This window comes from Xenia sp. Carnegie-2017, unplaced genomic scaffold (assembly GCF_021976095.1).
Source record: "Xenia sp. Carnegie-2017 unplaced genomic scaffold, XeniaSp_v1 HiC_scaffold_25, whole genome shotgun sequence".
Lineage (NCBI taxonomy): Eukaryota > Metazoa > Cnidaria > Anthozoa > Malacalcyonacea > Xeniidae > Xenia > Xenia sp. Carnegie-2017.
In genome coordinates this window covers 2,664,900-2,682,996 of record NW_025813488.1, presented here as the reverse complement: position 1 = coordinate 2,682,996, position 18,097 = coordinate 2,664,900, and the positions used below count along the sequence as shown (strand labels likewise).

The 18,097-nt window shown below is 35.9% G+C and overlaps 2 protein-coding genes across 2 annotated transcripts in view; both read right to left on the bottom strand.

Annotated features, from left to right (window-relative positions):
* Window positions 1-8,182, bottom strand: part of LOC124453458 (proteasome activator complex subunit 4-like) — a 30,553-nt gene extending 22,371 nt beyond the window's left edge. The window contains 17 exon segments of the mRNA XM_047004273.1: window positions 855-924; window positions 1,064-1,162; window positions 1,266-1,425; window positions 1,683-1,747; window positions 1,932-2,018; window positions 2,107-2,293; window positions 3,013-3,219; window positions 3,409-3,467; window positions 4,040-4,129; window positions 4,835-4,948; window positions 5,018-5,092; window positions 5,164-5,227; window positions 5,574-5,723; window positions 5,970-6,014; window positions 6,108-6,224; window positions 6,321-6,461; window positions 7,931-8,182. Coding sequence (XP_046860229.1) covers window positions 855-924; window positions 1,064-1,162; window positions 1,266-1,425; window positions 1,683-1,747; window positions 1,932-2,018; window positions 2,107-2,293; window positions 3,013-3,219; window positions 3,409-3,467; window positions 4,040-4,129; window positions 4,835-4,948; window positions 5,018-5,092; window positions 5,164-5,227; window positions 5,574-5,723; window positions 5,970-6,014; window positions 6,108-6,224; window positions 6,321-6,461; window positions 7,931-8,112 — 1,912 coding nt within the window. The 5' untranslated portion in view covers window positions 8,113-8,182.
* A 678-nt stretch (window positions 8,183-8,860) lies between these two features.
* LOC124452391 (solute carrier family 15 member 2-like) lies at window positions 8,861-18,092 on the bottom strand. Its single transcript, XM_047002918.1, has 23 exons — window positions 17,760-18,092; window positions 17,050-17,093; window positions 16,865-16,961; window positions 15,971-16,112; window positions 15,791-15,880; window positions 15,530-15,629; window positions 14,948-15,038; window positions 14,620-14,697; window positions 13,843-13,925; window positions 13,346-13,429; window positions 13,090-13,179; window positions 12,926-12,970; window positions 12,813-12,848; window positions 12,437-12,525; window positions 12,210-12,291; window positions 11,887-12,018; window positions 11,559-11,791; window positions 11,245-11,361; window positions 10,531-10,576; window positions 10,315-10,392; window positions 10,041-10,172; window positions 9,682-9,789; window positions 8,861-9,165 (listed from the first exon to the last, which is right to left on the bottom strand). Exons 1-23 carry the CDS (start codon window positions 17,830-17,832, stop codon window positions 9,007-9,009), a joined length of 2,229 nt encoding a protein of 742 aa, XP_046858874.1. The 5' UTR covers window positions 17,833-18,092; the 3' UTR covers window positions 8,861-9,006.
* Between the last annotated feature and the right edge of the window lie 5 nt (window positions 18,093-18,097).

Here is an 18,097-nt window from a genome sequence, read left to right as displayed (position 1 = left end):
ACACACGAAAAAGATAAAATGTTTGACAAAAGATGTTACACAATGAATGGCGGATGAAAGCATGAGACAATTAATAATAGCCATGGATGTGAACGATTGATATTGAAGGATCGATCGCTCTCAGGGGATGGATGTGAACGAAGAATGATAGCCATGGATGTGAACGATTGATATTGAAGGATCGATCGCTCTCAGGGGATAGATGTGAACGAAGAATGATAGCCATGGATGTGGACAATGGATAATATTGAAGGGTGGCTTGCAGAGAAAGAATGTAAACGAAGGATGACAGTCATTGACGTGGAATAATCGGCAATATACTATGTTATCCATACATCATATTGACAATATACTATGTTATCCATACGTCATATTGACAATATACTATGTTATCTATACGTCATATTGACAATATACTATGTTATTCATACATCATATTGGCAATATACTATGTTATCCATACGTCATATTGACAATATACTATGTTATCTATACGTCATATTGACAATATACTATGTTATTCATACGTCATATTGACAATATACTATGTTATCCATACGTCATATTGACAATATACTATGTTATCCATACGTCATATTGACAATATACTATGTTATCCATACGTCATATTGGCAATATACTATGTTATCCATACGTCATATTGGCAATATACTATGTTATCTATACGTATTACAAAAACTCCAATCGTATTTATTCTTTAAAGTAGGAAATGCGTTTGGAATGTCAGTTTCTGCGCAATCCCTACTTCTTTACTGATCTTCAAGACTGTTGTTAACTCTTGTCAAATGAAAATTGAAGAACTATAATGAAAGCAAAACGAAGTATACGCTTACCTGACACAATGTTTTGAATCACCGAATGAATGTAAGGAATAAACAGTTTCAATGTCGATGGAGCGTCCGTCTAAAGAACAGCAAGACTAAATGATAAATTTTCATGATAATCTAATGTTGTCGTGAGTTACAACGTGTGAAATACAACGTGTGAAATACAACGTGTTGTCGTGAGGATTGTATCACTATTTTTAATCATAGAAACTCACCCTCGAAGCTGCTCGACAAAAATCAGCGACCATTTGACCAGCTACTTTAGTCTCGAAAATCTTGTTGGAGCAAAACTGAAAAAGATGCTTCAGGGCGACCTATAGGGAGGTAACGACGAGAGATACTTTAAGGGGCGAACACTTGGGGGGGGGGGGTTGGGTGGTGAGCAGTCAAATTTCAGAAGTCGATTCTTTGCCTTACTTTAAATATTTGTGGCGAACATTGCATTAATATTGTGTGAAATGTTGAAGTGAGACCCATTCCAATCATTCCCTCTTGGCTGTCCATCTTATCCATGTTCTCAGCACTGTTTAGTTCCGACGTCGGTTGAAATTGACAATTCTCGATCATTGCAAAGCACCTGAAGAAATATCACGATGTTGAAACGATAGTACAACGATCGTGGAATGACGGTGGAACGATGGTATGACGATGTAACAACGATTGTAAACCATAATGAAGACAGTAAAACGACGATTGAACAATGGCAAAACGACGATGAAAAGATGGGAAAACAATTGAACATTTTCATAATAGTTTAGACGTAAATAAACTGAACAAAGCAAAACGATAAAGAACTAATTTTCAACGCAACGACCTCGAATTTATAGTTGCTACCTTTCCATGAACAAAAGAACAAAATCTTCAAAATGGCCGCTAGCAGCACACATTTCTTTCTCGGTCTAAAATTTAACAAGTAACGAACCGCGTTAATTTTTTATCAACATCTGTTTAAAAAATAAGAACGTTTAAAGCACAGAGTAACAATGGTTGGCTTCTCGAAAAGTTTGAAGCCCTTTTTTGATGTTCAGATGTTTTATTCAATGAAAAAATTGGATATTACAAAAAGAGCAAGTACATAAACACCTCAGTAAGTTCCATTGTGTGAACAGCCTGCGAACAGTCGACCAGCGGTACCAATGATACCAAAGTTGAAATAAAAGTAAAAGTAGCCTACAGCGAGATGACAAAAGATGAGAGCGTTGACAAATAGTAAATCAACACATAATATCATTTGCAATAATTTCTTGCTGTTGCTCACCATCGCTTTTCGAAAGTCGTTCGCATCGATTCCAGGTAGAACAAGCGTTAGAAGACGCAAGAAATGTGTTGGACCATTTGGGAATGTTTCCAAGCTCGATAACAATGGTCGCGCGACTGCAGTAATACAGGTCAGCGATGCCGTCAGTTGATGAGGTTCGGTTAACGTATCGATAGCAGTGTATGTTCTGACAGAGATAAGAGATACAACATAACACTTAGTTTGTCTATGAAGTATAATAAGGATCAATGTTTATCAAATATTATATAACAGTCACTGCACTGGTCAGTCAAGGGATTATGATTTATGATTGATCTGGAGTTACGGCATGGTGTTGTAGTTATGTTCTGAGTTGAGAAGTTAAGGATTAAGGTAAGGACTATGGAGAGATGTTACGAGTTGGACTTAAAACTAAGGACGTAGATGAGAGTTGAGAGATTAAGGATTAAAGTAAGGACTATGGAGAGATGTTACGAGTTGGACTTAAATGTAAGGACGTAGATGAGAGTTGAGAGATTAAGGATTAAAGTAAGGACTAAGGAGAGATGTTACGAGTTGGACTTAAAACTAAGGACGTAGATAAGAGTGAGAGGTTAAGGATTAAGGTAAGGACTATGGAGAGATGTTACGAGTTAAACTTAAATGTAAGGACGTAGATGAGAGTTAGAGGTTAGGAGGTTTGTTGTAAAGCAATGAAAACAATCTCGGGTGTAGAAGTTTCCCTAAATACAAAACAGCAGCATCCACAAAATTAAACATCTGAAGCCAAAATCAAATTCAAATTTAGCTACACCGGCGTGATCAATGTTCACACGATAAACGTGTTACGTAGCTGACATGCAAAAATTTCGACGTTTCAAAGATGGCTTCAGGCTATTCAGTAAGTGAAGGTTTAAATCCCCTCACCTTTCTAACAAAGTCGGCAATACTATATCAGGTCTTAACAAGGCAAGCTGTTGTAGACATGTCGCAGCTTGAAAACTGCCCAGTTTGTTGAACATGGACAGCAAAACGACCGGTTTCAGACATTCCACAAACTTCATGATCCTGTCGTCGGACAAACGGAAATTCTCCGGAATTGTCATTTCCCAAGATGGTTTTTTGTATCGTTCTCTGTAATTAAAACAAACAATATGAACTTGCCACGTGTCATTAATCACCTGTATATAAATTGTCTTGTATTTGATGGAACGTATTCACGTGACTGGACTGACACACGTGATTCGATTGACACGTGACTGGATTGCATAGCTTCTAACCCGGAGCTCAATAAAATCGCGTTGAGAAGATAATTTCACAAACCTGTAAACGCGATCACAAATCACTCGCGACAAACGACTCAAGAAATACTGAAGTTTAGTCTGTAATGGTAAATAAAAAAATACGATCGTAATATTTACTTTAAGGTGAGTAAAGGGGGCGTTCATTCACAGCAAAACGCTCCAAAATGTAGTTGTGGTGTACTTCATGCAACGTATAAATTGACGTTATCCGGAAGCACGTCACTCTGAGAAAAACGTCATCGATTGTGAAACCAAACTACCAGACATTTCTGACATTTGTACAAAATCCATTGTTATGTAATACACCGAGGTAAGAAGTCATAAATCACACAAGATCATGTACCTTTAATGGCTTACCAAAAGCTGTTGTCAACGCTACTTTAAACACAATCAAAAAAATCATGGGAGGGGGGGGGGCGTACTTCCTTCATTACATTTCGTAAAAACATGGCCATTTAGCCAAATGGTTAGCATGCTATTTTCACGGGAATGAATCGATGCAGGCTCATATTTCTGTTCGAATTTAGGTTAGGTTAGAGGTCAGCGGTCATGCGATAGAACTTAAGATGAAACATGAACTCAGAGAAGTCCTTTCTGTAACTCCGAAGTCAAATATGACATGAATAAAGAATATGACATGAAGTACTTACAGTGTATTTTCCCGTGTTGGACGGATGATAAAACGACTCAACGGATTCGAAAAAGTTATCCAGATGATTTTGGACACAGTCATCATGACCCTAATACGAAATATCATTTGATGCATTACGCTGGTATCAAATCAAATCAAGAGCATGAAAAATTTGCAAAACTTTTGCTCACAGGGAAGTAAACAAAAAACTTGTTGGCATAATGAACGAATAACGCAACTTGAACTAAATATTGAAAGGCTATTTTACGTGAAAGTTCGAACTTAGAAAGCAAACGATTCAACTATTTCCGATCTTTCGACGCATGGCCGACAAATGTCCATCATAACAAGCTGTGGCATTCACGAGTTGCTGCAAAGTTTCGAACATCCATTAGTTTTAAGACCAGTTTTGGTTAAAATGATCATAAGCAATTTCTACACAATCAATTCTTCACCATGTGAGGAACTTTGCTCTGTTGAGGTAACATACCAGCAAATATACCTGCTGTTTCAAATTCTCATTATGCAATGTGACGTCACAAGTTGTGTACAGCTGACGTAACATAAGCTACGTGTACATGTAAAGTCTTCAGAATGAAAAACGATATAAAAAAACTGTTTTAAAAGGCACACAGTCATTTTCAAAGTTATGCTCAATGAAAAAGTAAGGAAAATAGCGCAATTTTCGAGTCCTTTCAGGTCATGTTGTATTTATAAAGGGGACCACACACAATCAGAGCTACATCAACTTTCGCACGTGCGATACAGATCGCAATATGACACTGGATGAACAAGGTCGTACCCATGCTCTTACCATCATTGAAATAATCCACACAGCGCTGACGTAAGATTCGTAGTTATCGCGCAATGAATTCTGGTTCTTCATTCCAATGGGCAAATTAAAACTGCGGAAGATCCGGGTGAAAATCTGTTTAGGAAAAGAACGAAATTGTCAGTGTGCCAGAAATATGCTCTTGTCGTTGTATACACAAGTCACCTTTGATACATAAGGTTTCCAGTCGATGTATCCCACGTTATCCTTTGCAACCCTCGCAAACAGCTTGACGCAGAACTAACAATGGATTAACACGCATTAAATGACAGAACTGTGTACCCACAGTTCCTAATCTATTCCACTCTGACCTGCTCCCATGCTGGACTATTATGACAGCTATCCCAGAATCCAATGAGCTCATCAAACCACAGTCTGTAATGACATTAGAAACAAAAAAAAACTAAGAAACACAAGCAACGGGGAGCTTTGGCGGGATCTGAGACTTAGCCAGCCCCTCACAATTTAACAATGCCTTAGCTGTCACAACAAGTATGCAATATTTTTGGTTAATCTCTGTGACATCATTGACTGGCATGTTTCATCTTTCAAGGGACATTTACATTAATTGAACACCAAAGTATTTAGATGCTACACAAACAAACTTGCAACACCCCTGGTCTGTCTCATAATGTTTTCCAGGAAGATTTGAGTTTTATATATCACATAACTATTTCTACATCTCACATTTTCTTTCTTTGAAAATTGACACAATACATACTTGAAGCCTTTGTCATGTTTTTCAGGAGGAAGGGTGGTTGGTAGAAATAGAGAAAAATACTGCATCGCCTTTGCAAATGTTATGTCAAATGGACACATTAACGGCCGCCATTTGTCCAACATTTCTTGCGTCGACTCGTCAGAAAAATATCTACATAATTCATATTGAGAGAAAGATTGTCCTTTATTTCATACTAAAAATTCTAAAAAAACTTTTTGAAACATGCCATGGTATTGCAGACAAGCACGCCACAGTTATAAAGGGTAAACCTAGCCCACTTTGGTGAGTAAACACCCAATATAGCATTAATATTGTGGGATCTTTTCCACTTTGTGTATTTTAGGCATTCATAAGCATTAACCTCAGCATTCTCTTAAAAGATGTTGTTGGACTTACACTCTGCTAGCTCTTACTACTTGCTTCAAAAGTTCCTCAAGTTGACTGAAAAGAAACAGTTTTAAAAACATCAGAATATATTTTTCCAAATACTTCGAAGTACGTACAATGAGTGGCAAAGAAAGGAAAAAAACATACCAGGAATGTCTTTTCAAGCCAACCGTGGAAAACTTCGAGTAACATATACTTTCAAATATATTATATAGTGGTTTCCATGGTAGCACAATATCCTTTCTCGACAATAATTCCCGTTTTCTAAAGCAGACAGATCAGGCAAAATACATACTTGTAACTATTCATATTTTCAATTGAAAAAAATACATCCTTCTTCTAAAACGAATCGAAACTCACTTCAAAAGTTTAATAAGTAAATTACAGAAGCTGGTCAACAATTGGGAGTCGGAGTCTACAGTTATAACTAACTGAAAAGTGAGTTTAACCAGGAGGATGTGATCTTCCTTTGTAAATCGATGACCGTAAAGCTTTATGTAACTAGAAAAGAATAATTAGTTATTTGATGATTACAATATAGTTCATTGATTATTTATGTGTTTGAACGTGCAATACCAACCACTGATTGGTTGAATGCTTAAAAAACCTGTGTTTCTAAAAATAACTCAAAGCTACACAAGAATTTCACCTTACTTGGTTTTTGTGGGAAATATAAAAGGCAGAAATATATATATAATATGTCATCAAAATCAATAAATTTATCTTTTTAATGTTATTTTTAAAGGCCATTATATAAAGAAAATAGAAAACATATTATATTGTGAAAATTTGGAGCAAACTCGAAATTGCTTCAAAACACTAGCAATTTGCACTTCCTGTTTGTGCTTTCCATGCATTTTCTAGTTTCCCCAAACTTTCCCATCTGTTTTTGTAACTCTACACAAACAGACACAATGTTTTCTATTTGTTAAAACACTGATAACTTAATTATTCTCTGCTTATCCATCAGTGAAGAAATGGCTCTTTTTTCAACTTAACAATAGTTTATCAACTGAACTAAAATGTGCCAGGAAAGAACAAACCAAGGCATAGCACTTGTTTGATGATAATAGTTCTAAAACTACAAAACATAGCTTAATAGCACAAGTCAGCAAATGATATATTTTATCTAAAACATGTCAAAACTAAAGGGAAACGCAAAACAAGAATCAATGGAGCTCATCACTCATTATGCCAATGATACAAGCAATGGTATGGAAGATTGAGAATTGGCAGGGTACCAATAGCACAAACAGTGACATGGGAGGATTGTGAATTGTTTGGGGGGGTGCCAATGGAATAAAAAGTGACATGGGAGGATTGAGAATTGTGGGGGTGCCAATGGAATAAAAAGTGACATGGGAGGATTGAGAATTGTGGGGGATGCCAATGGAATAAAAAGTGACATGGGAGGATTGAGAATTGTGGGGGGTGCCAATGGAATAAAAAGTGACAAGGGATGATTGAGGATCGGGGGTCATAGTGAATGTGCATGTTATAATCTACATACAACAACTGATTTCAATTCAACAAACAAGTACAAGTGACGATGTGATTCACACTTCATTTCCAAACTTTAAGTGGATGAAAATGGTTGAACCATCATCTCGCCTCAGTCCTAACTGACAGCACTAATAATACATCTGTTTGTAATTTCACAGAATGAAAGATTTAACTTTTCCTTTGAAAGTTTGCAAAATATTCAAGACTTACGCAAATCCCAAACATGCTATGAACCAAGAGTAAAATTATAAACTCAAAAATCAAAACTTAATTGTCCATTTGTATGACATAAAGGATTACTTTGTGAAACCCATGGAAGATATGGATTTCACAAAGAACGCCGATTTGGAAGTGTTGCCGACTCATGGAGACGAAGACTCTTGAAGATTTAACTAAATTCTATTCGGCTCTAAGTAAAATATGTCAAAATTTTATTTCACATTTTATAAAGATGGACTATCCCTTACCTTTGAAGTCTATTCCCCCAATGTAGAGCTCCAGGTCTAAGTTCTCTTAAAACCACAGCGCGGCCAAAATTATACTTGATTTCTTCTAAAAATTTACGGCCTTCAAGGTCAATTGAGTCACTATAAGGTAGCAGCTTGTTGTAAACAATCTCTTTTTGAAATGGATGACTTTTAGAATCCATTTCTACGTACAATAAAAGAAAATTTTATGAGCATGGAGAGGGAGCATTCGTGTATTGTACACGATATACGGTTACCGGAATAAATTAGAATAGATTTGTTTGAATAAATTATAATTCTTGATTCATGATCACACATTGGTCACATGATGTTCACGGATTAGTTTATACTTCGATATCACCTCTATTACCAAAATGTTCACAGTTGGATTATGGTTGGATTCAGTTGGATTGGACACACACATTGTTCGTACGCGTTTTGCATATGGTGTTTTGGTTTCCCATACGACCCTTGATGATCATATCGATCCCATCATGTATATAGATCAAGTATTTGTTTATAATATTGTTTATCTGGGTCTCAAATTATTCGTTGCTTTTATTTGTGTCGCATGACATTACGAAATAATAAAGTTTCAGAAAATACTCGAAAATACTATTATGTGTTTCGCTCTGACAGGAACTGACATAAGTTCCCATTTGTTCACGATGTTCGTATTCGACAAATGACGTCATGACAGGAAGTGTTTGAAGATGAAAGGTATAAGGTATGTAAAAAAATGTTCGAGAGGCGAATGAGCAAAAACACCCGAAACCACCTAAATTCTTCGGCGATAGTTGCAAAACGTATTTCAGCAATATGGCTGCCAGTTTTTAAGAAATAAATCATCTATCTAAAAATTGGAAATCCGTTAAAAACAATTTCGGAACCTGGCGGACTTCCAACTTCAAAATAAGCACGCATGAAGAATAGAAATGAGAAAGATAAAATCTAACTGAATTCAGTTAAAATATTTCAAATAAATACAGGTATTTGGCAAAAAATTCATGTTGCCATATATAAAAATACGACTAAATTTCTTATAATTATTTCTTGTCGTTTTATTCGACGTTTGTTTAAGTTGAAGTTTCGTCCTCAGTTTCTTCCAGTAACAAATGATCGCCTTCCTCTTCGTATCTACTCTCGGGCGAGACGTAAGTGTAACGATGAGCCATTCCAACAAACATCAACAACACCAACAACAAAAGACCGGCAAAGAAGAAGAATTCGTATGCCTTGATTAAGAAAGATAAACACATGTTACTGAAGATCCCAGCATGCGGTTAACTTATATAAGCCTGGTTCTCCATAAGTCGCTTGAGTTATCCGAGTCGTTGCGAGTTGTTTCGTTGTTTTTCAAAAGGACTGGGATGACTCAAGCTATGGAATTCTCATACATTCGTACTAGCGCCGCCGAGAGACTGCTTAATAAATTTTTTCGCGAAACATTAAAAAATGACAGCTGCTGTTTATCAAAGACAAAGTCTTTTGGCTAGTTATTGACTTATCGTTTTGTGCAATAAAAAGGTAGCTTGCCTTTCTCAAAGGTCGTTTCGGTCGTCCGGATAGAGCAAAGTTCTATCCAAGCGACCATGGTCGTTTCACTCCCGGTCGCCTTTGAAATGTTCTCATACAATCTCACGGGTCGTCTGTGAAATTTTGTCACGACTGAAACGATTCGGACGACTATATGAACCAGGCTTTACCAAGACAGTTGAACGATAAAGTCGTATGAACAACAAAATGCTTACCATATTTTTGAAGAAACGAGCTTCAGCAAAGATCACGACGATTAAATTCCCAACAGAAACTGTGAGCAACCACGCAGCCATGATACAAGATTTCATGCTGGCTGGCGACTGAAACATGAAACAAACAGGGTGAACACGCGATGGTTTTTCAAGTGCTGGGGTTGGCAAAGTTGTAAGAAAAAAAGGTTTGTAGTATCCAGCACCTTTTGGATCAATCGTCAAAATCAAAAGAAGACAGAAATTTCGATAATGCGGCTAATACAAGGAAGCCAAAAAGCAACGCCGCAAAAGTATCCCATCCTTGTTGATAATCGTTCAATATACATCCTAATGATGCTCTATGTAGAAGATTTTCTTACCTGTGAATAAGCAAATTCGAGACCTGTTATGGAGAACATCACTTCTGCAGACGTAATAGCAAGATATTGAGGAACTTGCCAAAATATCGAAACGACTTTTGGACTCACTTCAACATAACTTTGAATAACGAGCTGGAATATAAGATACATCAAAGAATAATTCAGCAACGAAGCATTTCTTCGGAAGTTGACCATATATAAAATACAGAATTTGATGTCCAATGAATATCTACACAACGACGATAAAGTAAAGCAAATACACGAGTCTCACTACCTGGGGATCATCAGGGGTAACAGGATTTTCCTGCAGGATCACAGTATACATTCCACTATTTTGAAATTCAACTTTTTTCTAAACGAGACAATTTTGATCAAAAACGTTTATACACGAAATTTTCATAAAAGGTTCTAAAACATTTACTTCTTCAACTATCATCATAATGCAATCGAATCATTCAATATGATATAATGTATAAATGATTCAGCACACCTTTTGAACAACGTTGTTATCTGAATCAAGAATCTTTATGTTGTACCTAAAGGATAAAGTCTTATTGAAAAACGAACTACTTAATACTCCAATCTAGTGTCTTCAACAGGAGTGATCTGATGTAGAAACTTGAGTTCTTATATACTCCAGTCTAGTGTCTTCATCAGGAGTGATCTGATGTTGAAACTTGAGTTCTTATATACTCCAGTCTAGTGTCTTCATCAGGAGTGATCTGATGTTGAAACTTGAGTTTTATATACTCCTGTCTAGTGTCTTCATCAGGAGTGATCTGATGTTGAAACTTGAGTTCTTATATACTCCAGTCTAGTATCTTCATCAGGAGTGATCTGATGTTGAAACTTGAGTTCTTATATACTCCAGTGTAGTGTCTTCATCAGGAGTGATCTGATGTTGAAACTTGAGTTTTTATATACTCCTGTCTAGTGTCTTCATCAGGAGTGATCTGATGTTGAAACTTGAGTTCTTATATACTCCAGTCTAGTATCTTCATCAGGAGTGATCTAATGTTGAAACTTGAGTTCTTATATACTCCAGTCTAGTGTCTTCATCAGGAGTAATCTGATGTTGAAACTTGAGTTCTTATATACTCCAGTCTAGTGTTTTTATCAGGAATCGAAGTCATGTTGAAATTTGAATGTTGATAACAATACTTTAGAGATACATTAAAACTACGTAGACAAATCTCTTACAAACCTCTGCGACTTTAATTTGACGAAGCGAGTCGCTTCCAATTTTGTCAAATTATACGTAAGGCTGCCATTAAGCATTACTGAAACACTTGGAAAAACAGCAGCACCCGCATGGATGAATCTAGTGAAAACAAACCAATGAAATCCACAGAAATATTAATTTCGTGAACTAAACATGAACTGATGTCTCAGGTGTCCCAGTTTACCCACGTTTACATTTCGCCTGACGTCCCAGTTTACCCTTGTTTATCTTACACCTGATGTCCCAGTTTATTCATGTTTACCCTACATCCAACGTCCCAGTTTACCCATATTTACCTAACACGTGACGTCCCACTCTTTATTCTATTCAGAAACTTGACTTTCAATTGTTTACCAGAAAACTTTCTAAGGTCATTTGAGACGACGAATTCAAAACATTTCTTGGACTTCAAGGACAAAGCAAACTCATTGCTACTGTCAAAGTTAGGCAGATTGGACGATTTAGGGCATACATCCGCTTTCACACGCATGCGTTTGACGTGTGTTGGCATTAATATGTAACCGCTTGCCTAAAAAATGGACAATAAGCAAGGATATAATGACAAATTGGAATAAGAAGATGGCAGATTTTTTCCAAAAAATAAGTGTACGTCAATGTACTTACAGATCTTTGAGGGATCTTTAGAAAAACGGGTGAATTTTCTGGAAATGTGACGTTGAGAGAGCATCTAGCTGCATTGATGATTCTCAAGTTTGATTGGCCATTGCGAGCGTCGGGCATTTTGTAAAAAGTAGCCTGAAAACGATGGCAAAAACATTACATAACAAAAATATAGATCTTTCCTATATAACCACGCATCGATGAATCTACTGAGTTAGGTATCCACGTGAAATCAACTGACGTCAAGCGACAGATATCAAGCCAAGTGTCACAAGTATAAGATCGTCGATAAAAAGACATGAAATGTAAACGAGTGGCTTTTGTACCTGCACACGAAGCTGTAAAAACGCTGCCATCACGAACGAGACGCTGGCCAAAAACATTCCAAAACACATTCTTTGCAAAGGTCTAAAAGTAAACAATTGATATAAGACTATTGGTGTAGACCATTTTATTAAGCAATACTGCAGCAAATATGACTTCATTGAGTTCAAACACAACCCTTATAGTATACCCCTATATAATACAGTAGAATGGTCAACGACTTTTTCACCTCAGAGCAAAGCCACACTTTCTCATAATAGGGTAAACGACTCTTTCAAATATTGGTATAAGAACAAGGATGAAGATGGGATTGAGAGCCTAAAAAAAATCCAATAAAAAATATACTTCTAAGGGGAAAATCTTTAGCCTTACAACTTTAAATGGGTATGCAAAACAACTTTCGCATAAGATATAAAATATTAGTGTAAGAATTAAAGTCGTTATTCTTTCTGCATAAGCTTGCACTGTGTCGATATAGCTTGAAGTAACCCCCATAGCTTGGGTAAAAATCCACTCCTAGTTCTAGCTAAACATCTCAAATTGCTATAGCAGAACATTACAAAGCGAGCACAGAGCGTTAGCTAATAGCCTAATCAACTGCCCACCTGCATCTGATCTGGTTTAACCGTCAGTAATTCACCCTGTAGAGAAGTTAAACGAAGGTATTTTAGTTGTGCCATGATAAACAATATAGAAATTGATTATGTAAAGATCTTACAACGTGTCCGTCTAACAATTCTGCTTGCAGAGTCCACCGAGAGCCCTAGACCATCAAGAAAACATAACGATATATTCGCATGCATGTAAATTCGAGTAGTTATGGGACGGGGAGAAGAATGATTGTGCAGAGAATCTACGCGAGGATACGTAAATAATTTCAACCTGTTGATCAAACAGCGTCCAAAATAACGGAAGAGGCAAAAACATAAAAAGGACTCGAAGTAAAGCTTTCACGTCCGTTATCATTTTCCTCTACGAAAAAGAAAAAGAAACGGTTTGAGTTTGTTTTTTCAACTATCAACAACAACTAAGGAACAATGTTTTAAAAATGTCATTGACAAGAGGTAGATTGTATAAAGATTGCACGCGTAAATGTGTATATAACTATATAAAATATTTTACAAAACTACCTACGCACCCCGTACTTTTCTTCAGCTGAGTCCAACCAATGCTCTTTCGTCGCCCGATTACCAACGCTACTAAAACGTTTTCGAGTCGCATACTATTCAATAAAGATAACCGTTAAAATTATTGACGGCTCGGGGAAATAATTTTGGCCGTGAGATTTTCAACAACCATTTCGTGAAGTAGCTATAGCGGTTGAATTTGTACCTTGCAACATGATGCTTTTCAATCGTACGACTCAGTTTTTAGCCTTCGTAGTTCACAGTGCTAACTTACATTTTGTTGAGTTCTTTATAGTACATGCAAGTACTAGTCGGTTAAAAAAAAAACACACAAAAATACCTCACGTATCTGTGGTTTTTGTGTACTTTTCAATATTATTAATTTGCACAATGTTCAACTTTCGAATACATATCCTTTGTGAAATCAAAACACGAGAAAAGGGCTGCAATGCATCATGTCAAGTGCATTCAGCAAATAAAATTACGAGAAAAAGTGTTATTTACTTACAAATATACAGGAAATTACTTTAACGACGATGTTGCCGGCAGGAGGATTTTTCTTGTACCTCGGAGTTCCAGCAATAAAAACGACTAAAGAAGCAGTATTTCTCCATTAAAAAGCACTTAAAACTGCCAAATGAATGGCGTCAAAGTCGCGTTGCACTACATATGTAAAATTTATAATCGTAAGCTCTTACCAAGCAGTAAAAGCGTTACATTTTCAATTAGAAACGCACACCGTATAGCGTTGTAGTGTGATGTACGTTTCTACAAAAGCGTGCAAATGCATAAAATTTCGAAACAAAAATATGTTCATGGCATAAATTGTTCTCAAAAACAAAAGAACAATAAAAAAAATGAAGAAGTCGAGGTAGAGGATGAAGGAGGATTTTCAACAGAATAATAAAATCCATTGTTTGTAGATGTAGATCGTCCAAGAGTCCTGAGAAGGACTATTTTTGTAGTTGATGTTGACTGACGTTTCGACAACCTTAGCGTTAGTCATCTTCATAGTCAAAAAAGATGACTACCGCCGAAACGTCAGTCAACAACAACAAAAACAGTCCTTCTCAGGACTTTACTAACCTGGACGATCTACATCAACAAACATGTAACGATACTCCCGGTTTCAAACCATTTACTTTAATAAAATCCATTCGAGACTTCACAATTGAAATAAATTATCCAAAGTCTTACCGGCTTCAAAATAGCTGAGCTGATAGATTTTTCTCTTTATATAAATTCAGCTTAATAGTAGCATGAAAGGCGCACAAAAACAACTTACTTATCGCAACGATCATCAACATGGCGGGAACACCGAACGCCAGAGTGTAGCAGTCATTACCAAAACAAGACACATCGCCTGTATAGTGAATAAGGAAAAATTTATAGTCAGGAAATTGTTATTCGTCGCAAAGATTGAGCAGTTTTTTTGCCGCCTGTAATGTATGAAATCTATTCGTTTCGTTGAAACGTTCGATACGGATATTATGTAATTAAATTTGTACAAAATTTGTAAGGATAAAAGAGGAGTTTTAAGGAAAATCTTCGCCCTTCGAACTTGATGAAAACCCAGTCACACCAAGCCACTTTAAAATAAAATTATTACGCACCTCTTAGTATTGGTGTTACTATCATAGAAAGGAGACTTCCAAAATTAATTGAGAAGTAAAAGATGGAGAAAAAGCTCTCCAGGAGATGTTGCTAGATATGGGAGAAAAAAACGGTAAGTGATCTACAAAAATATGGAGAACTGATTCATTAAAGTATCAGAGAGATTCAATATGACCCCTGATTCAGAAGCAACAAGACAATTAACTAGGAAACCTACAAAGTTTGTTGACGTATTTCGAAGATTACTGCAGAATTTTAAGCAAATACAAAACGTCACTATTTATACAAATCTTACTTTTGCATCAAATGGCTATCTTTAAAATATGAAGTTGGGCCACTATATTTTTCACAGTACTACACTTTTCCATACAGGCAAATAATACTCATTGCTGTTACAGTTATCCTAAACTTTTTACATGCTCCGTAAAATGGAACAGACATGATCCAAATAAGAAAATATATAGCAGATATATAAGTTCAAATTTGATCCCCTTTCTCGTTATGCAAGTGTCATTTTAAAAAATGAAGCAACACTGAAAACAAAATGTTTTTCGAAAAAAAATATTAACAATATTCTTCACCTGATGCGGTCCAAATTGATCGCCACCAAATGCAGATACACATGGTTTTATTCCGCCTGTGCCCAACGCTATGAGAAAGAGACCTATAAGAGGTCCGCTCCTACGTCATAAGAAAAGAAAATTAAATAATGATAACGATATTTTAAACGACTAGAGGGAATTTTGTACGTACGCAAAATTTAACAACTCTGCGAACCTTATGATAGCGTTAAAGATGACAACTTTATCATTAAACACTCTCAGCATTGAAAGAACACTTACAATTTGACTTTATCCAGGATAGATGGTACAGCAGTAACAGCTACAACAATATTTCCAATTGCATATACAATAGACACATAAAGTATTGTCCTAGAAAAAGAAATACAAACATACATTATCTGAAGAAGTTGTGATTTCACTTAGATATTAGCTACAATACGTTTTGCTTCTAGTCCTTACCTATACTTTCCTATAAAGCTGTCCGCTAATATGGCACCAAATATAGGACTAAAGTAGCAAAACATGTTGAAGGCATGATAGATGGACGTTGCACGTTCATCAGACAACTGAAGCATTGAAGTAAGATAGATGACAAGTATTGCTGAAATAAATAATTTAATCCATCAAAACTTCTCCCTCATCCTTGTGAGATAGTGAAAGGCGCACTAATGTCAAATGGTACAGAACTTAAAGGAAATTGTTGCGATGAGCTCGGTAAACGTTAAGTTAATGGAGCATACAATGAAGATGCTGAAAAAAGAACTTCGAATTGGGTTTGTTGGACTGTAGAGTTGAATTGAGAGAGTTTCAAGGAAACTGTGAAAGGAAAGTGTTAAACTTGTAAAAGAGGATACAGTTATGGTTCAGATGTTTGTAACCACCATCATGGTCGTAAAAGTGAGTTGATACAGAGTTAGGCAAGTGTTGATAATGAATAACCTCATGCAAAATATCTTTATCTTTTATGGAAGATGTCGGAGAAATGTCAAGTAAATGAAGAGTAGTGTAATGAGCGAAGCTTTGGAGAAAAAGAGTTAGGGAATGTTCATTGGAAGAAGAAATGCAACAGAGTGAGATGGATCTGTGCCAAATATATCAAGAATTATGCAAAACTTGTTCTGATATATGAATGATGAACAAAAAAACTCACACTGAGTACAAAGTTCAAAGCAGAGGGCTACTCCAGATGTTGAAAGAGTTAGTATAGTTAAATGGCAAAAGAAACAACCTGATGAATACGATGTCAAGTGTATATAGAAGGGAAATGCTTGTTGCCCTCATTAAGGTCAATGTACCACAGTACCAAGAATAAAAAATGTTTCAAATGCATATGAAAGGAAGAAAACAGCCTACCATGAATGCCATAATATGAAAATCTTTCACAAACTTCATTTCCCAAGATGAACCACACGCTACATGGATAGTTATTTTCAATTATACATCCTGCATCCTATGGGAAATAGACGAAAAAACATTACATATGGGCCAAGAGATATATGCATCAATATTAAATTTTATTCATATCCATGCCAGCCCACCTTTTGTGGAGAGTTCTTGTTAGATTTCTTTGTGGCATGTTCACCTGTAAAGGTAGATTCTCAGTAGTACGTCCTTAGTGTTTCTAAACAAATTCTCATTTTACCAGTAACTCTTCAAACATAATTTAGACACACATAAAAGTGATATAAAAGCTCTTAGTTTACTGTAAAACCTGACATTCAAATACATAATTTTCTAAGGAATAAAAAAACAGTGAAAGTGTGTTGACGTACTAAATTCTTATATAGTTGAATCGTTGTCACTCACACTACGTTGAGAACTTTAAGTCAATTAAGTTTAATGTATGGTTTCTAATAGCATAAAGATGATATTGGCTTTTGTATGCAACTACCCATACTACAGTATCTATGTTTAAAGAATTTGTGTTTAGTACAATATCACATTATAGGGAACTGTAGATTTACGTAAATTCTAAGTGGAGTAAATATCAGACTACTTACACGCATTAAGCTCATTAAATTTTCGTATACTAATCTTTAATAAAACCATCGAAATCCATCTCGTATAATTCTAATATTGCTTCGCTCGCACTACCAGAGATCTCGAAACGTTAAACCGTTTGATTGTTTATTATCATCCAATAAAGAAGTTAAAAATTTTTCAAAATATATAACAAAACAAGAGCTACATGACACTTGGCTTGAAAAAAGAAAGATGTAAACAGACCGAAGTTTGTCATAAATTTTACCTGTATCTTTCTTGCTGTCGTCTCCGCTACTGTTGCCTAAGAGCTCATAATGATCATTACTTTCTGAAGCCATTGTGATCGAAAGGTACCAGCCATTTAATCATATTGAAAACAACATGCTTAGTAACTTTGTTCTCGACGTTTGAGATTCAATGTCTCTTCTTTTCCGGTAGCAGAGCAAAATCCTCAACGGTCAAAGAAAGCAGCTGATACAAGATAATAATATCAATAGCGTAGGAGTTTAGAAATAAGAAACCAACTGAAAAATGGCAACACTTTCATCAATTATTCATTGAAATAGAAATTTATTATCAAAATTAAATTCGAATAGAGAGAAT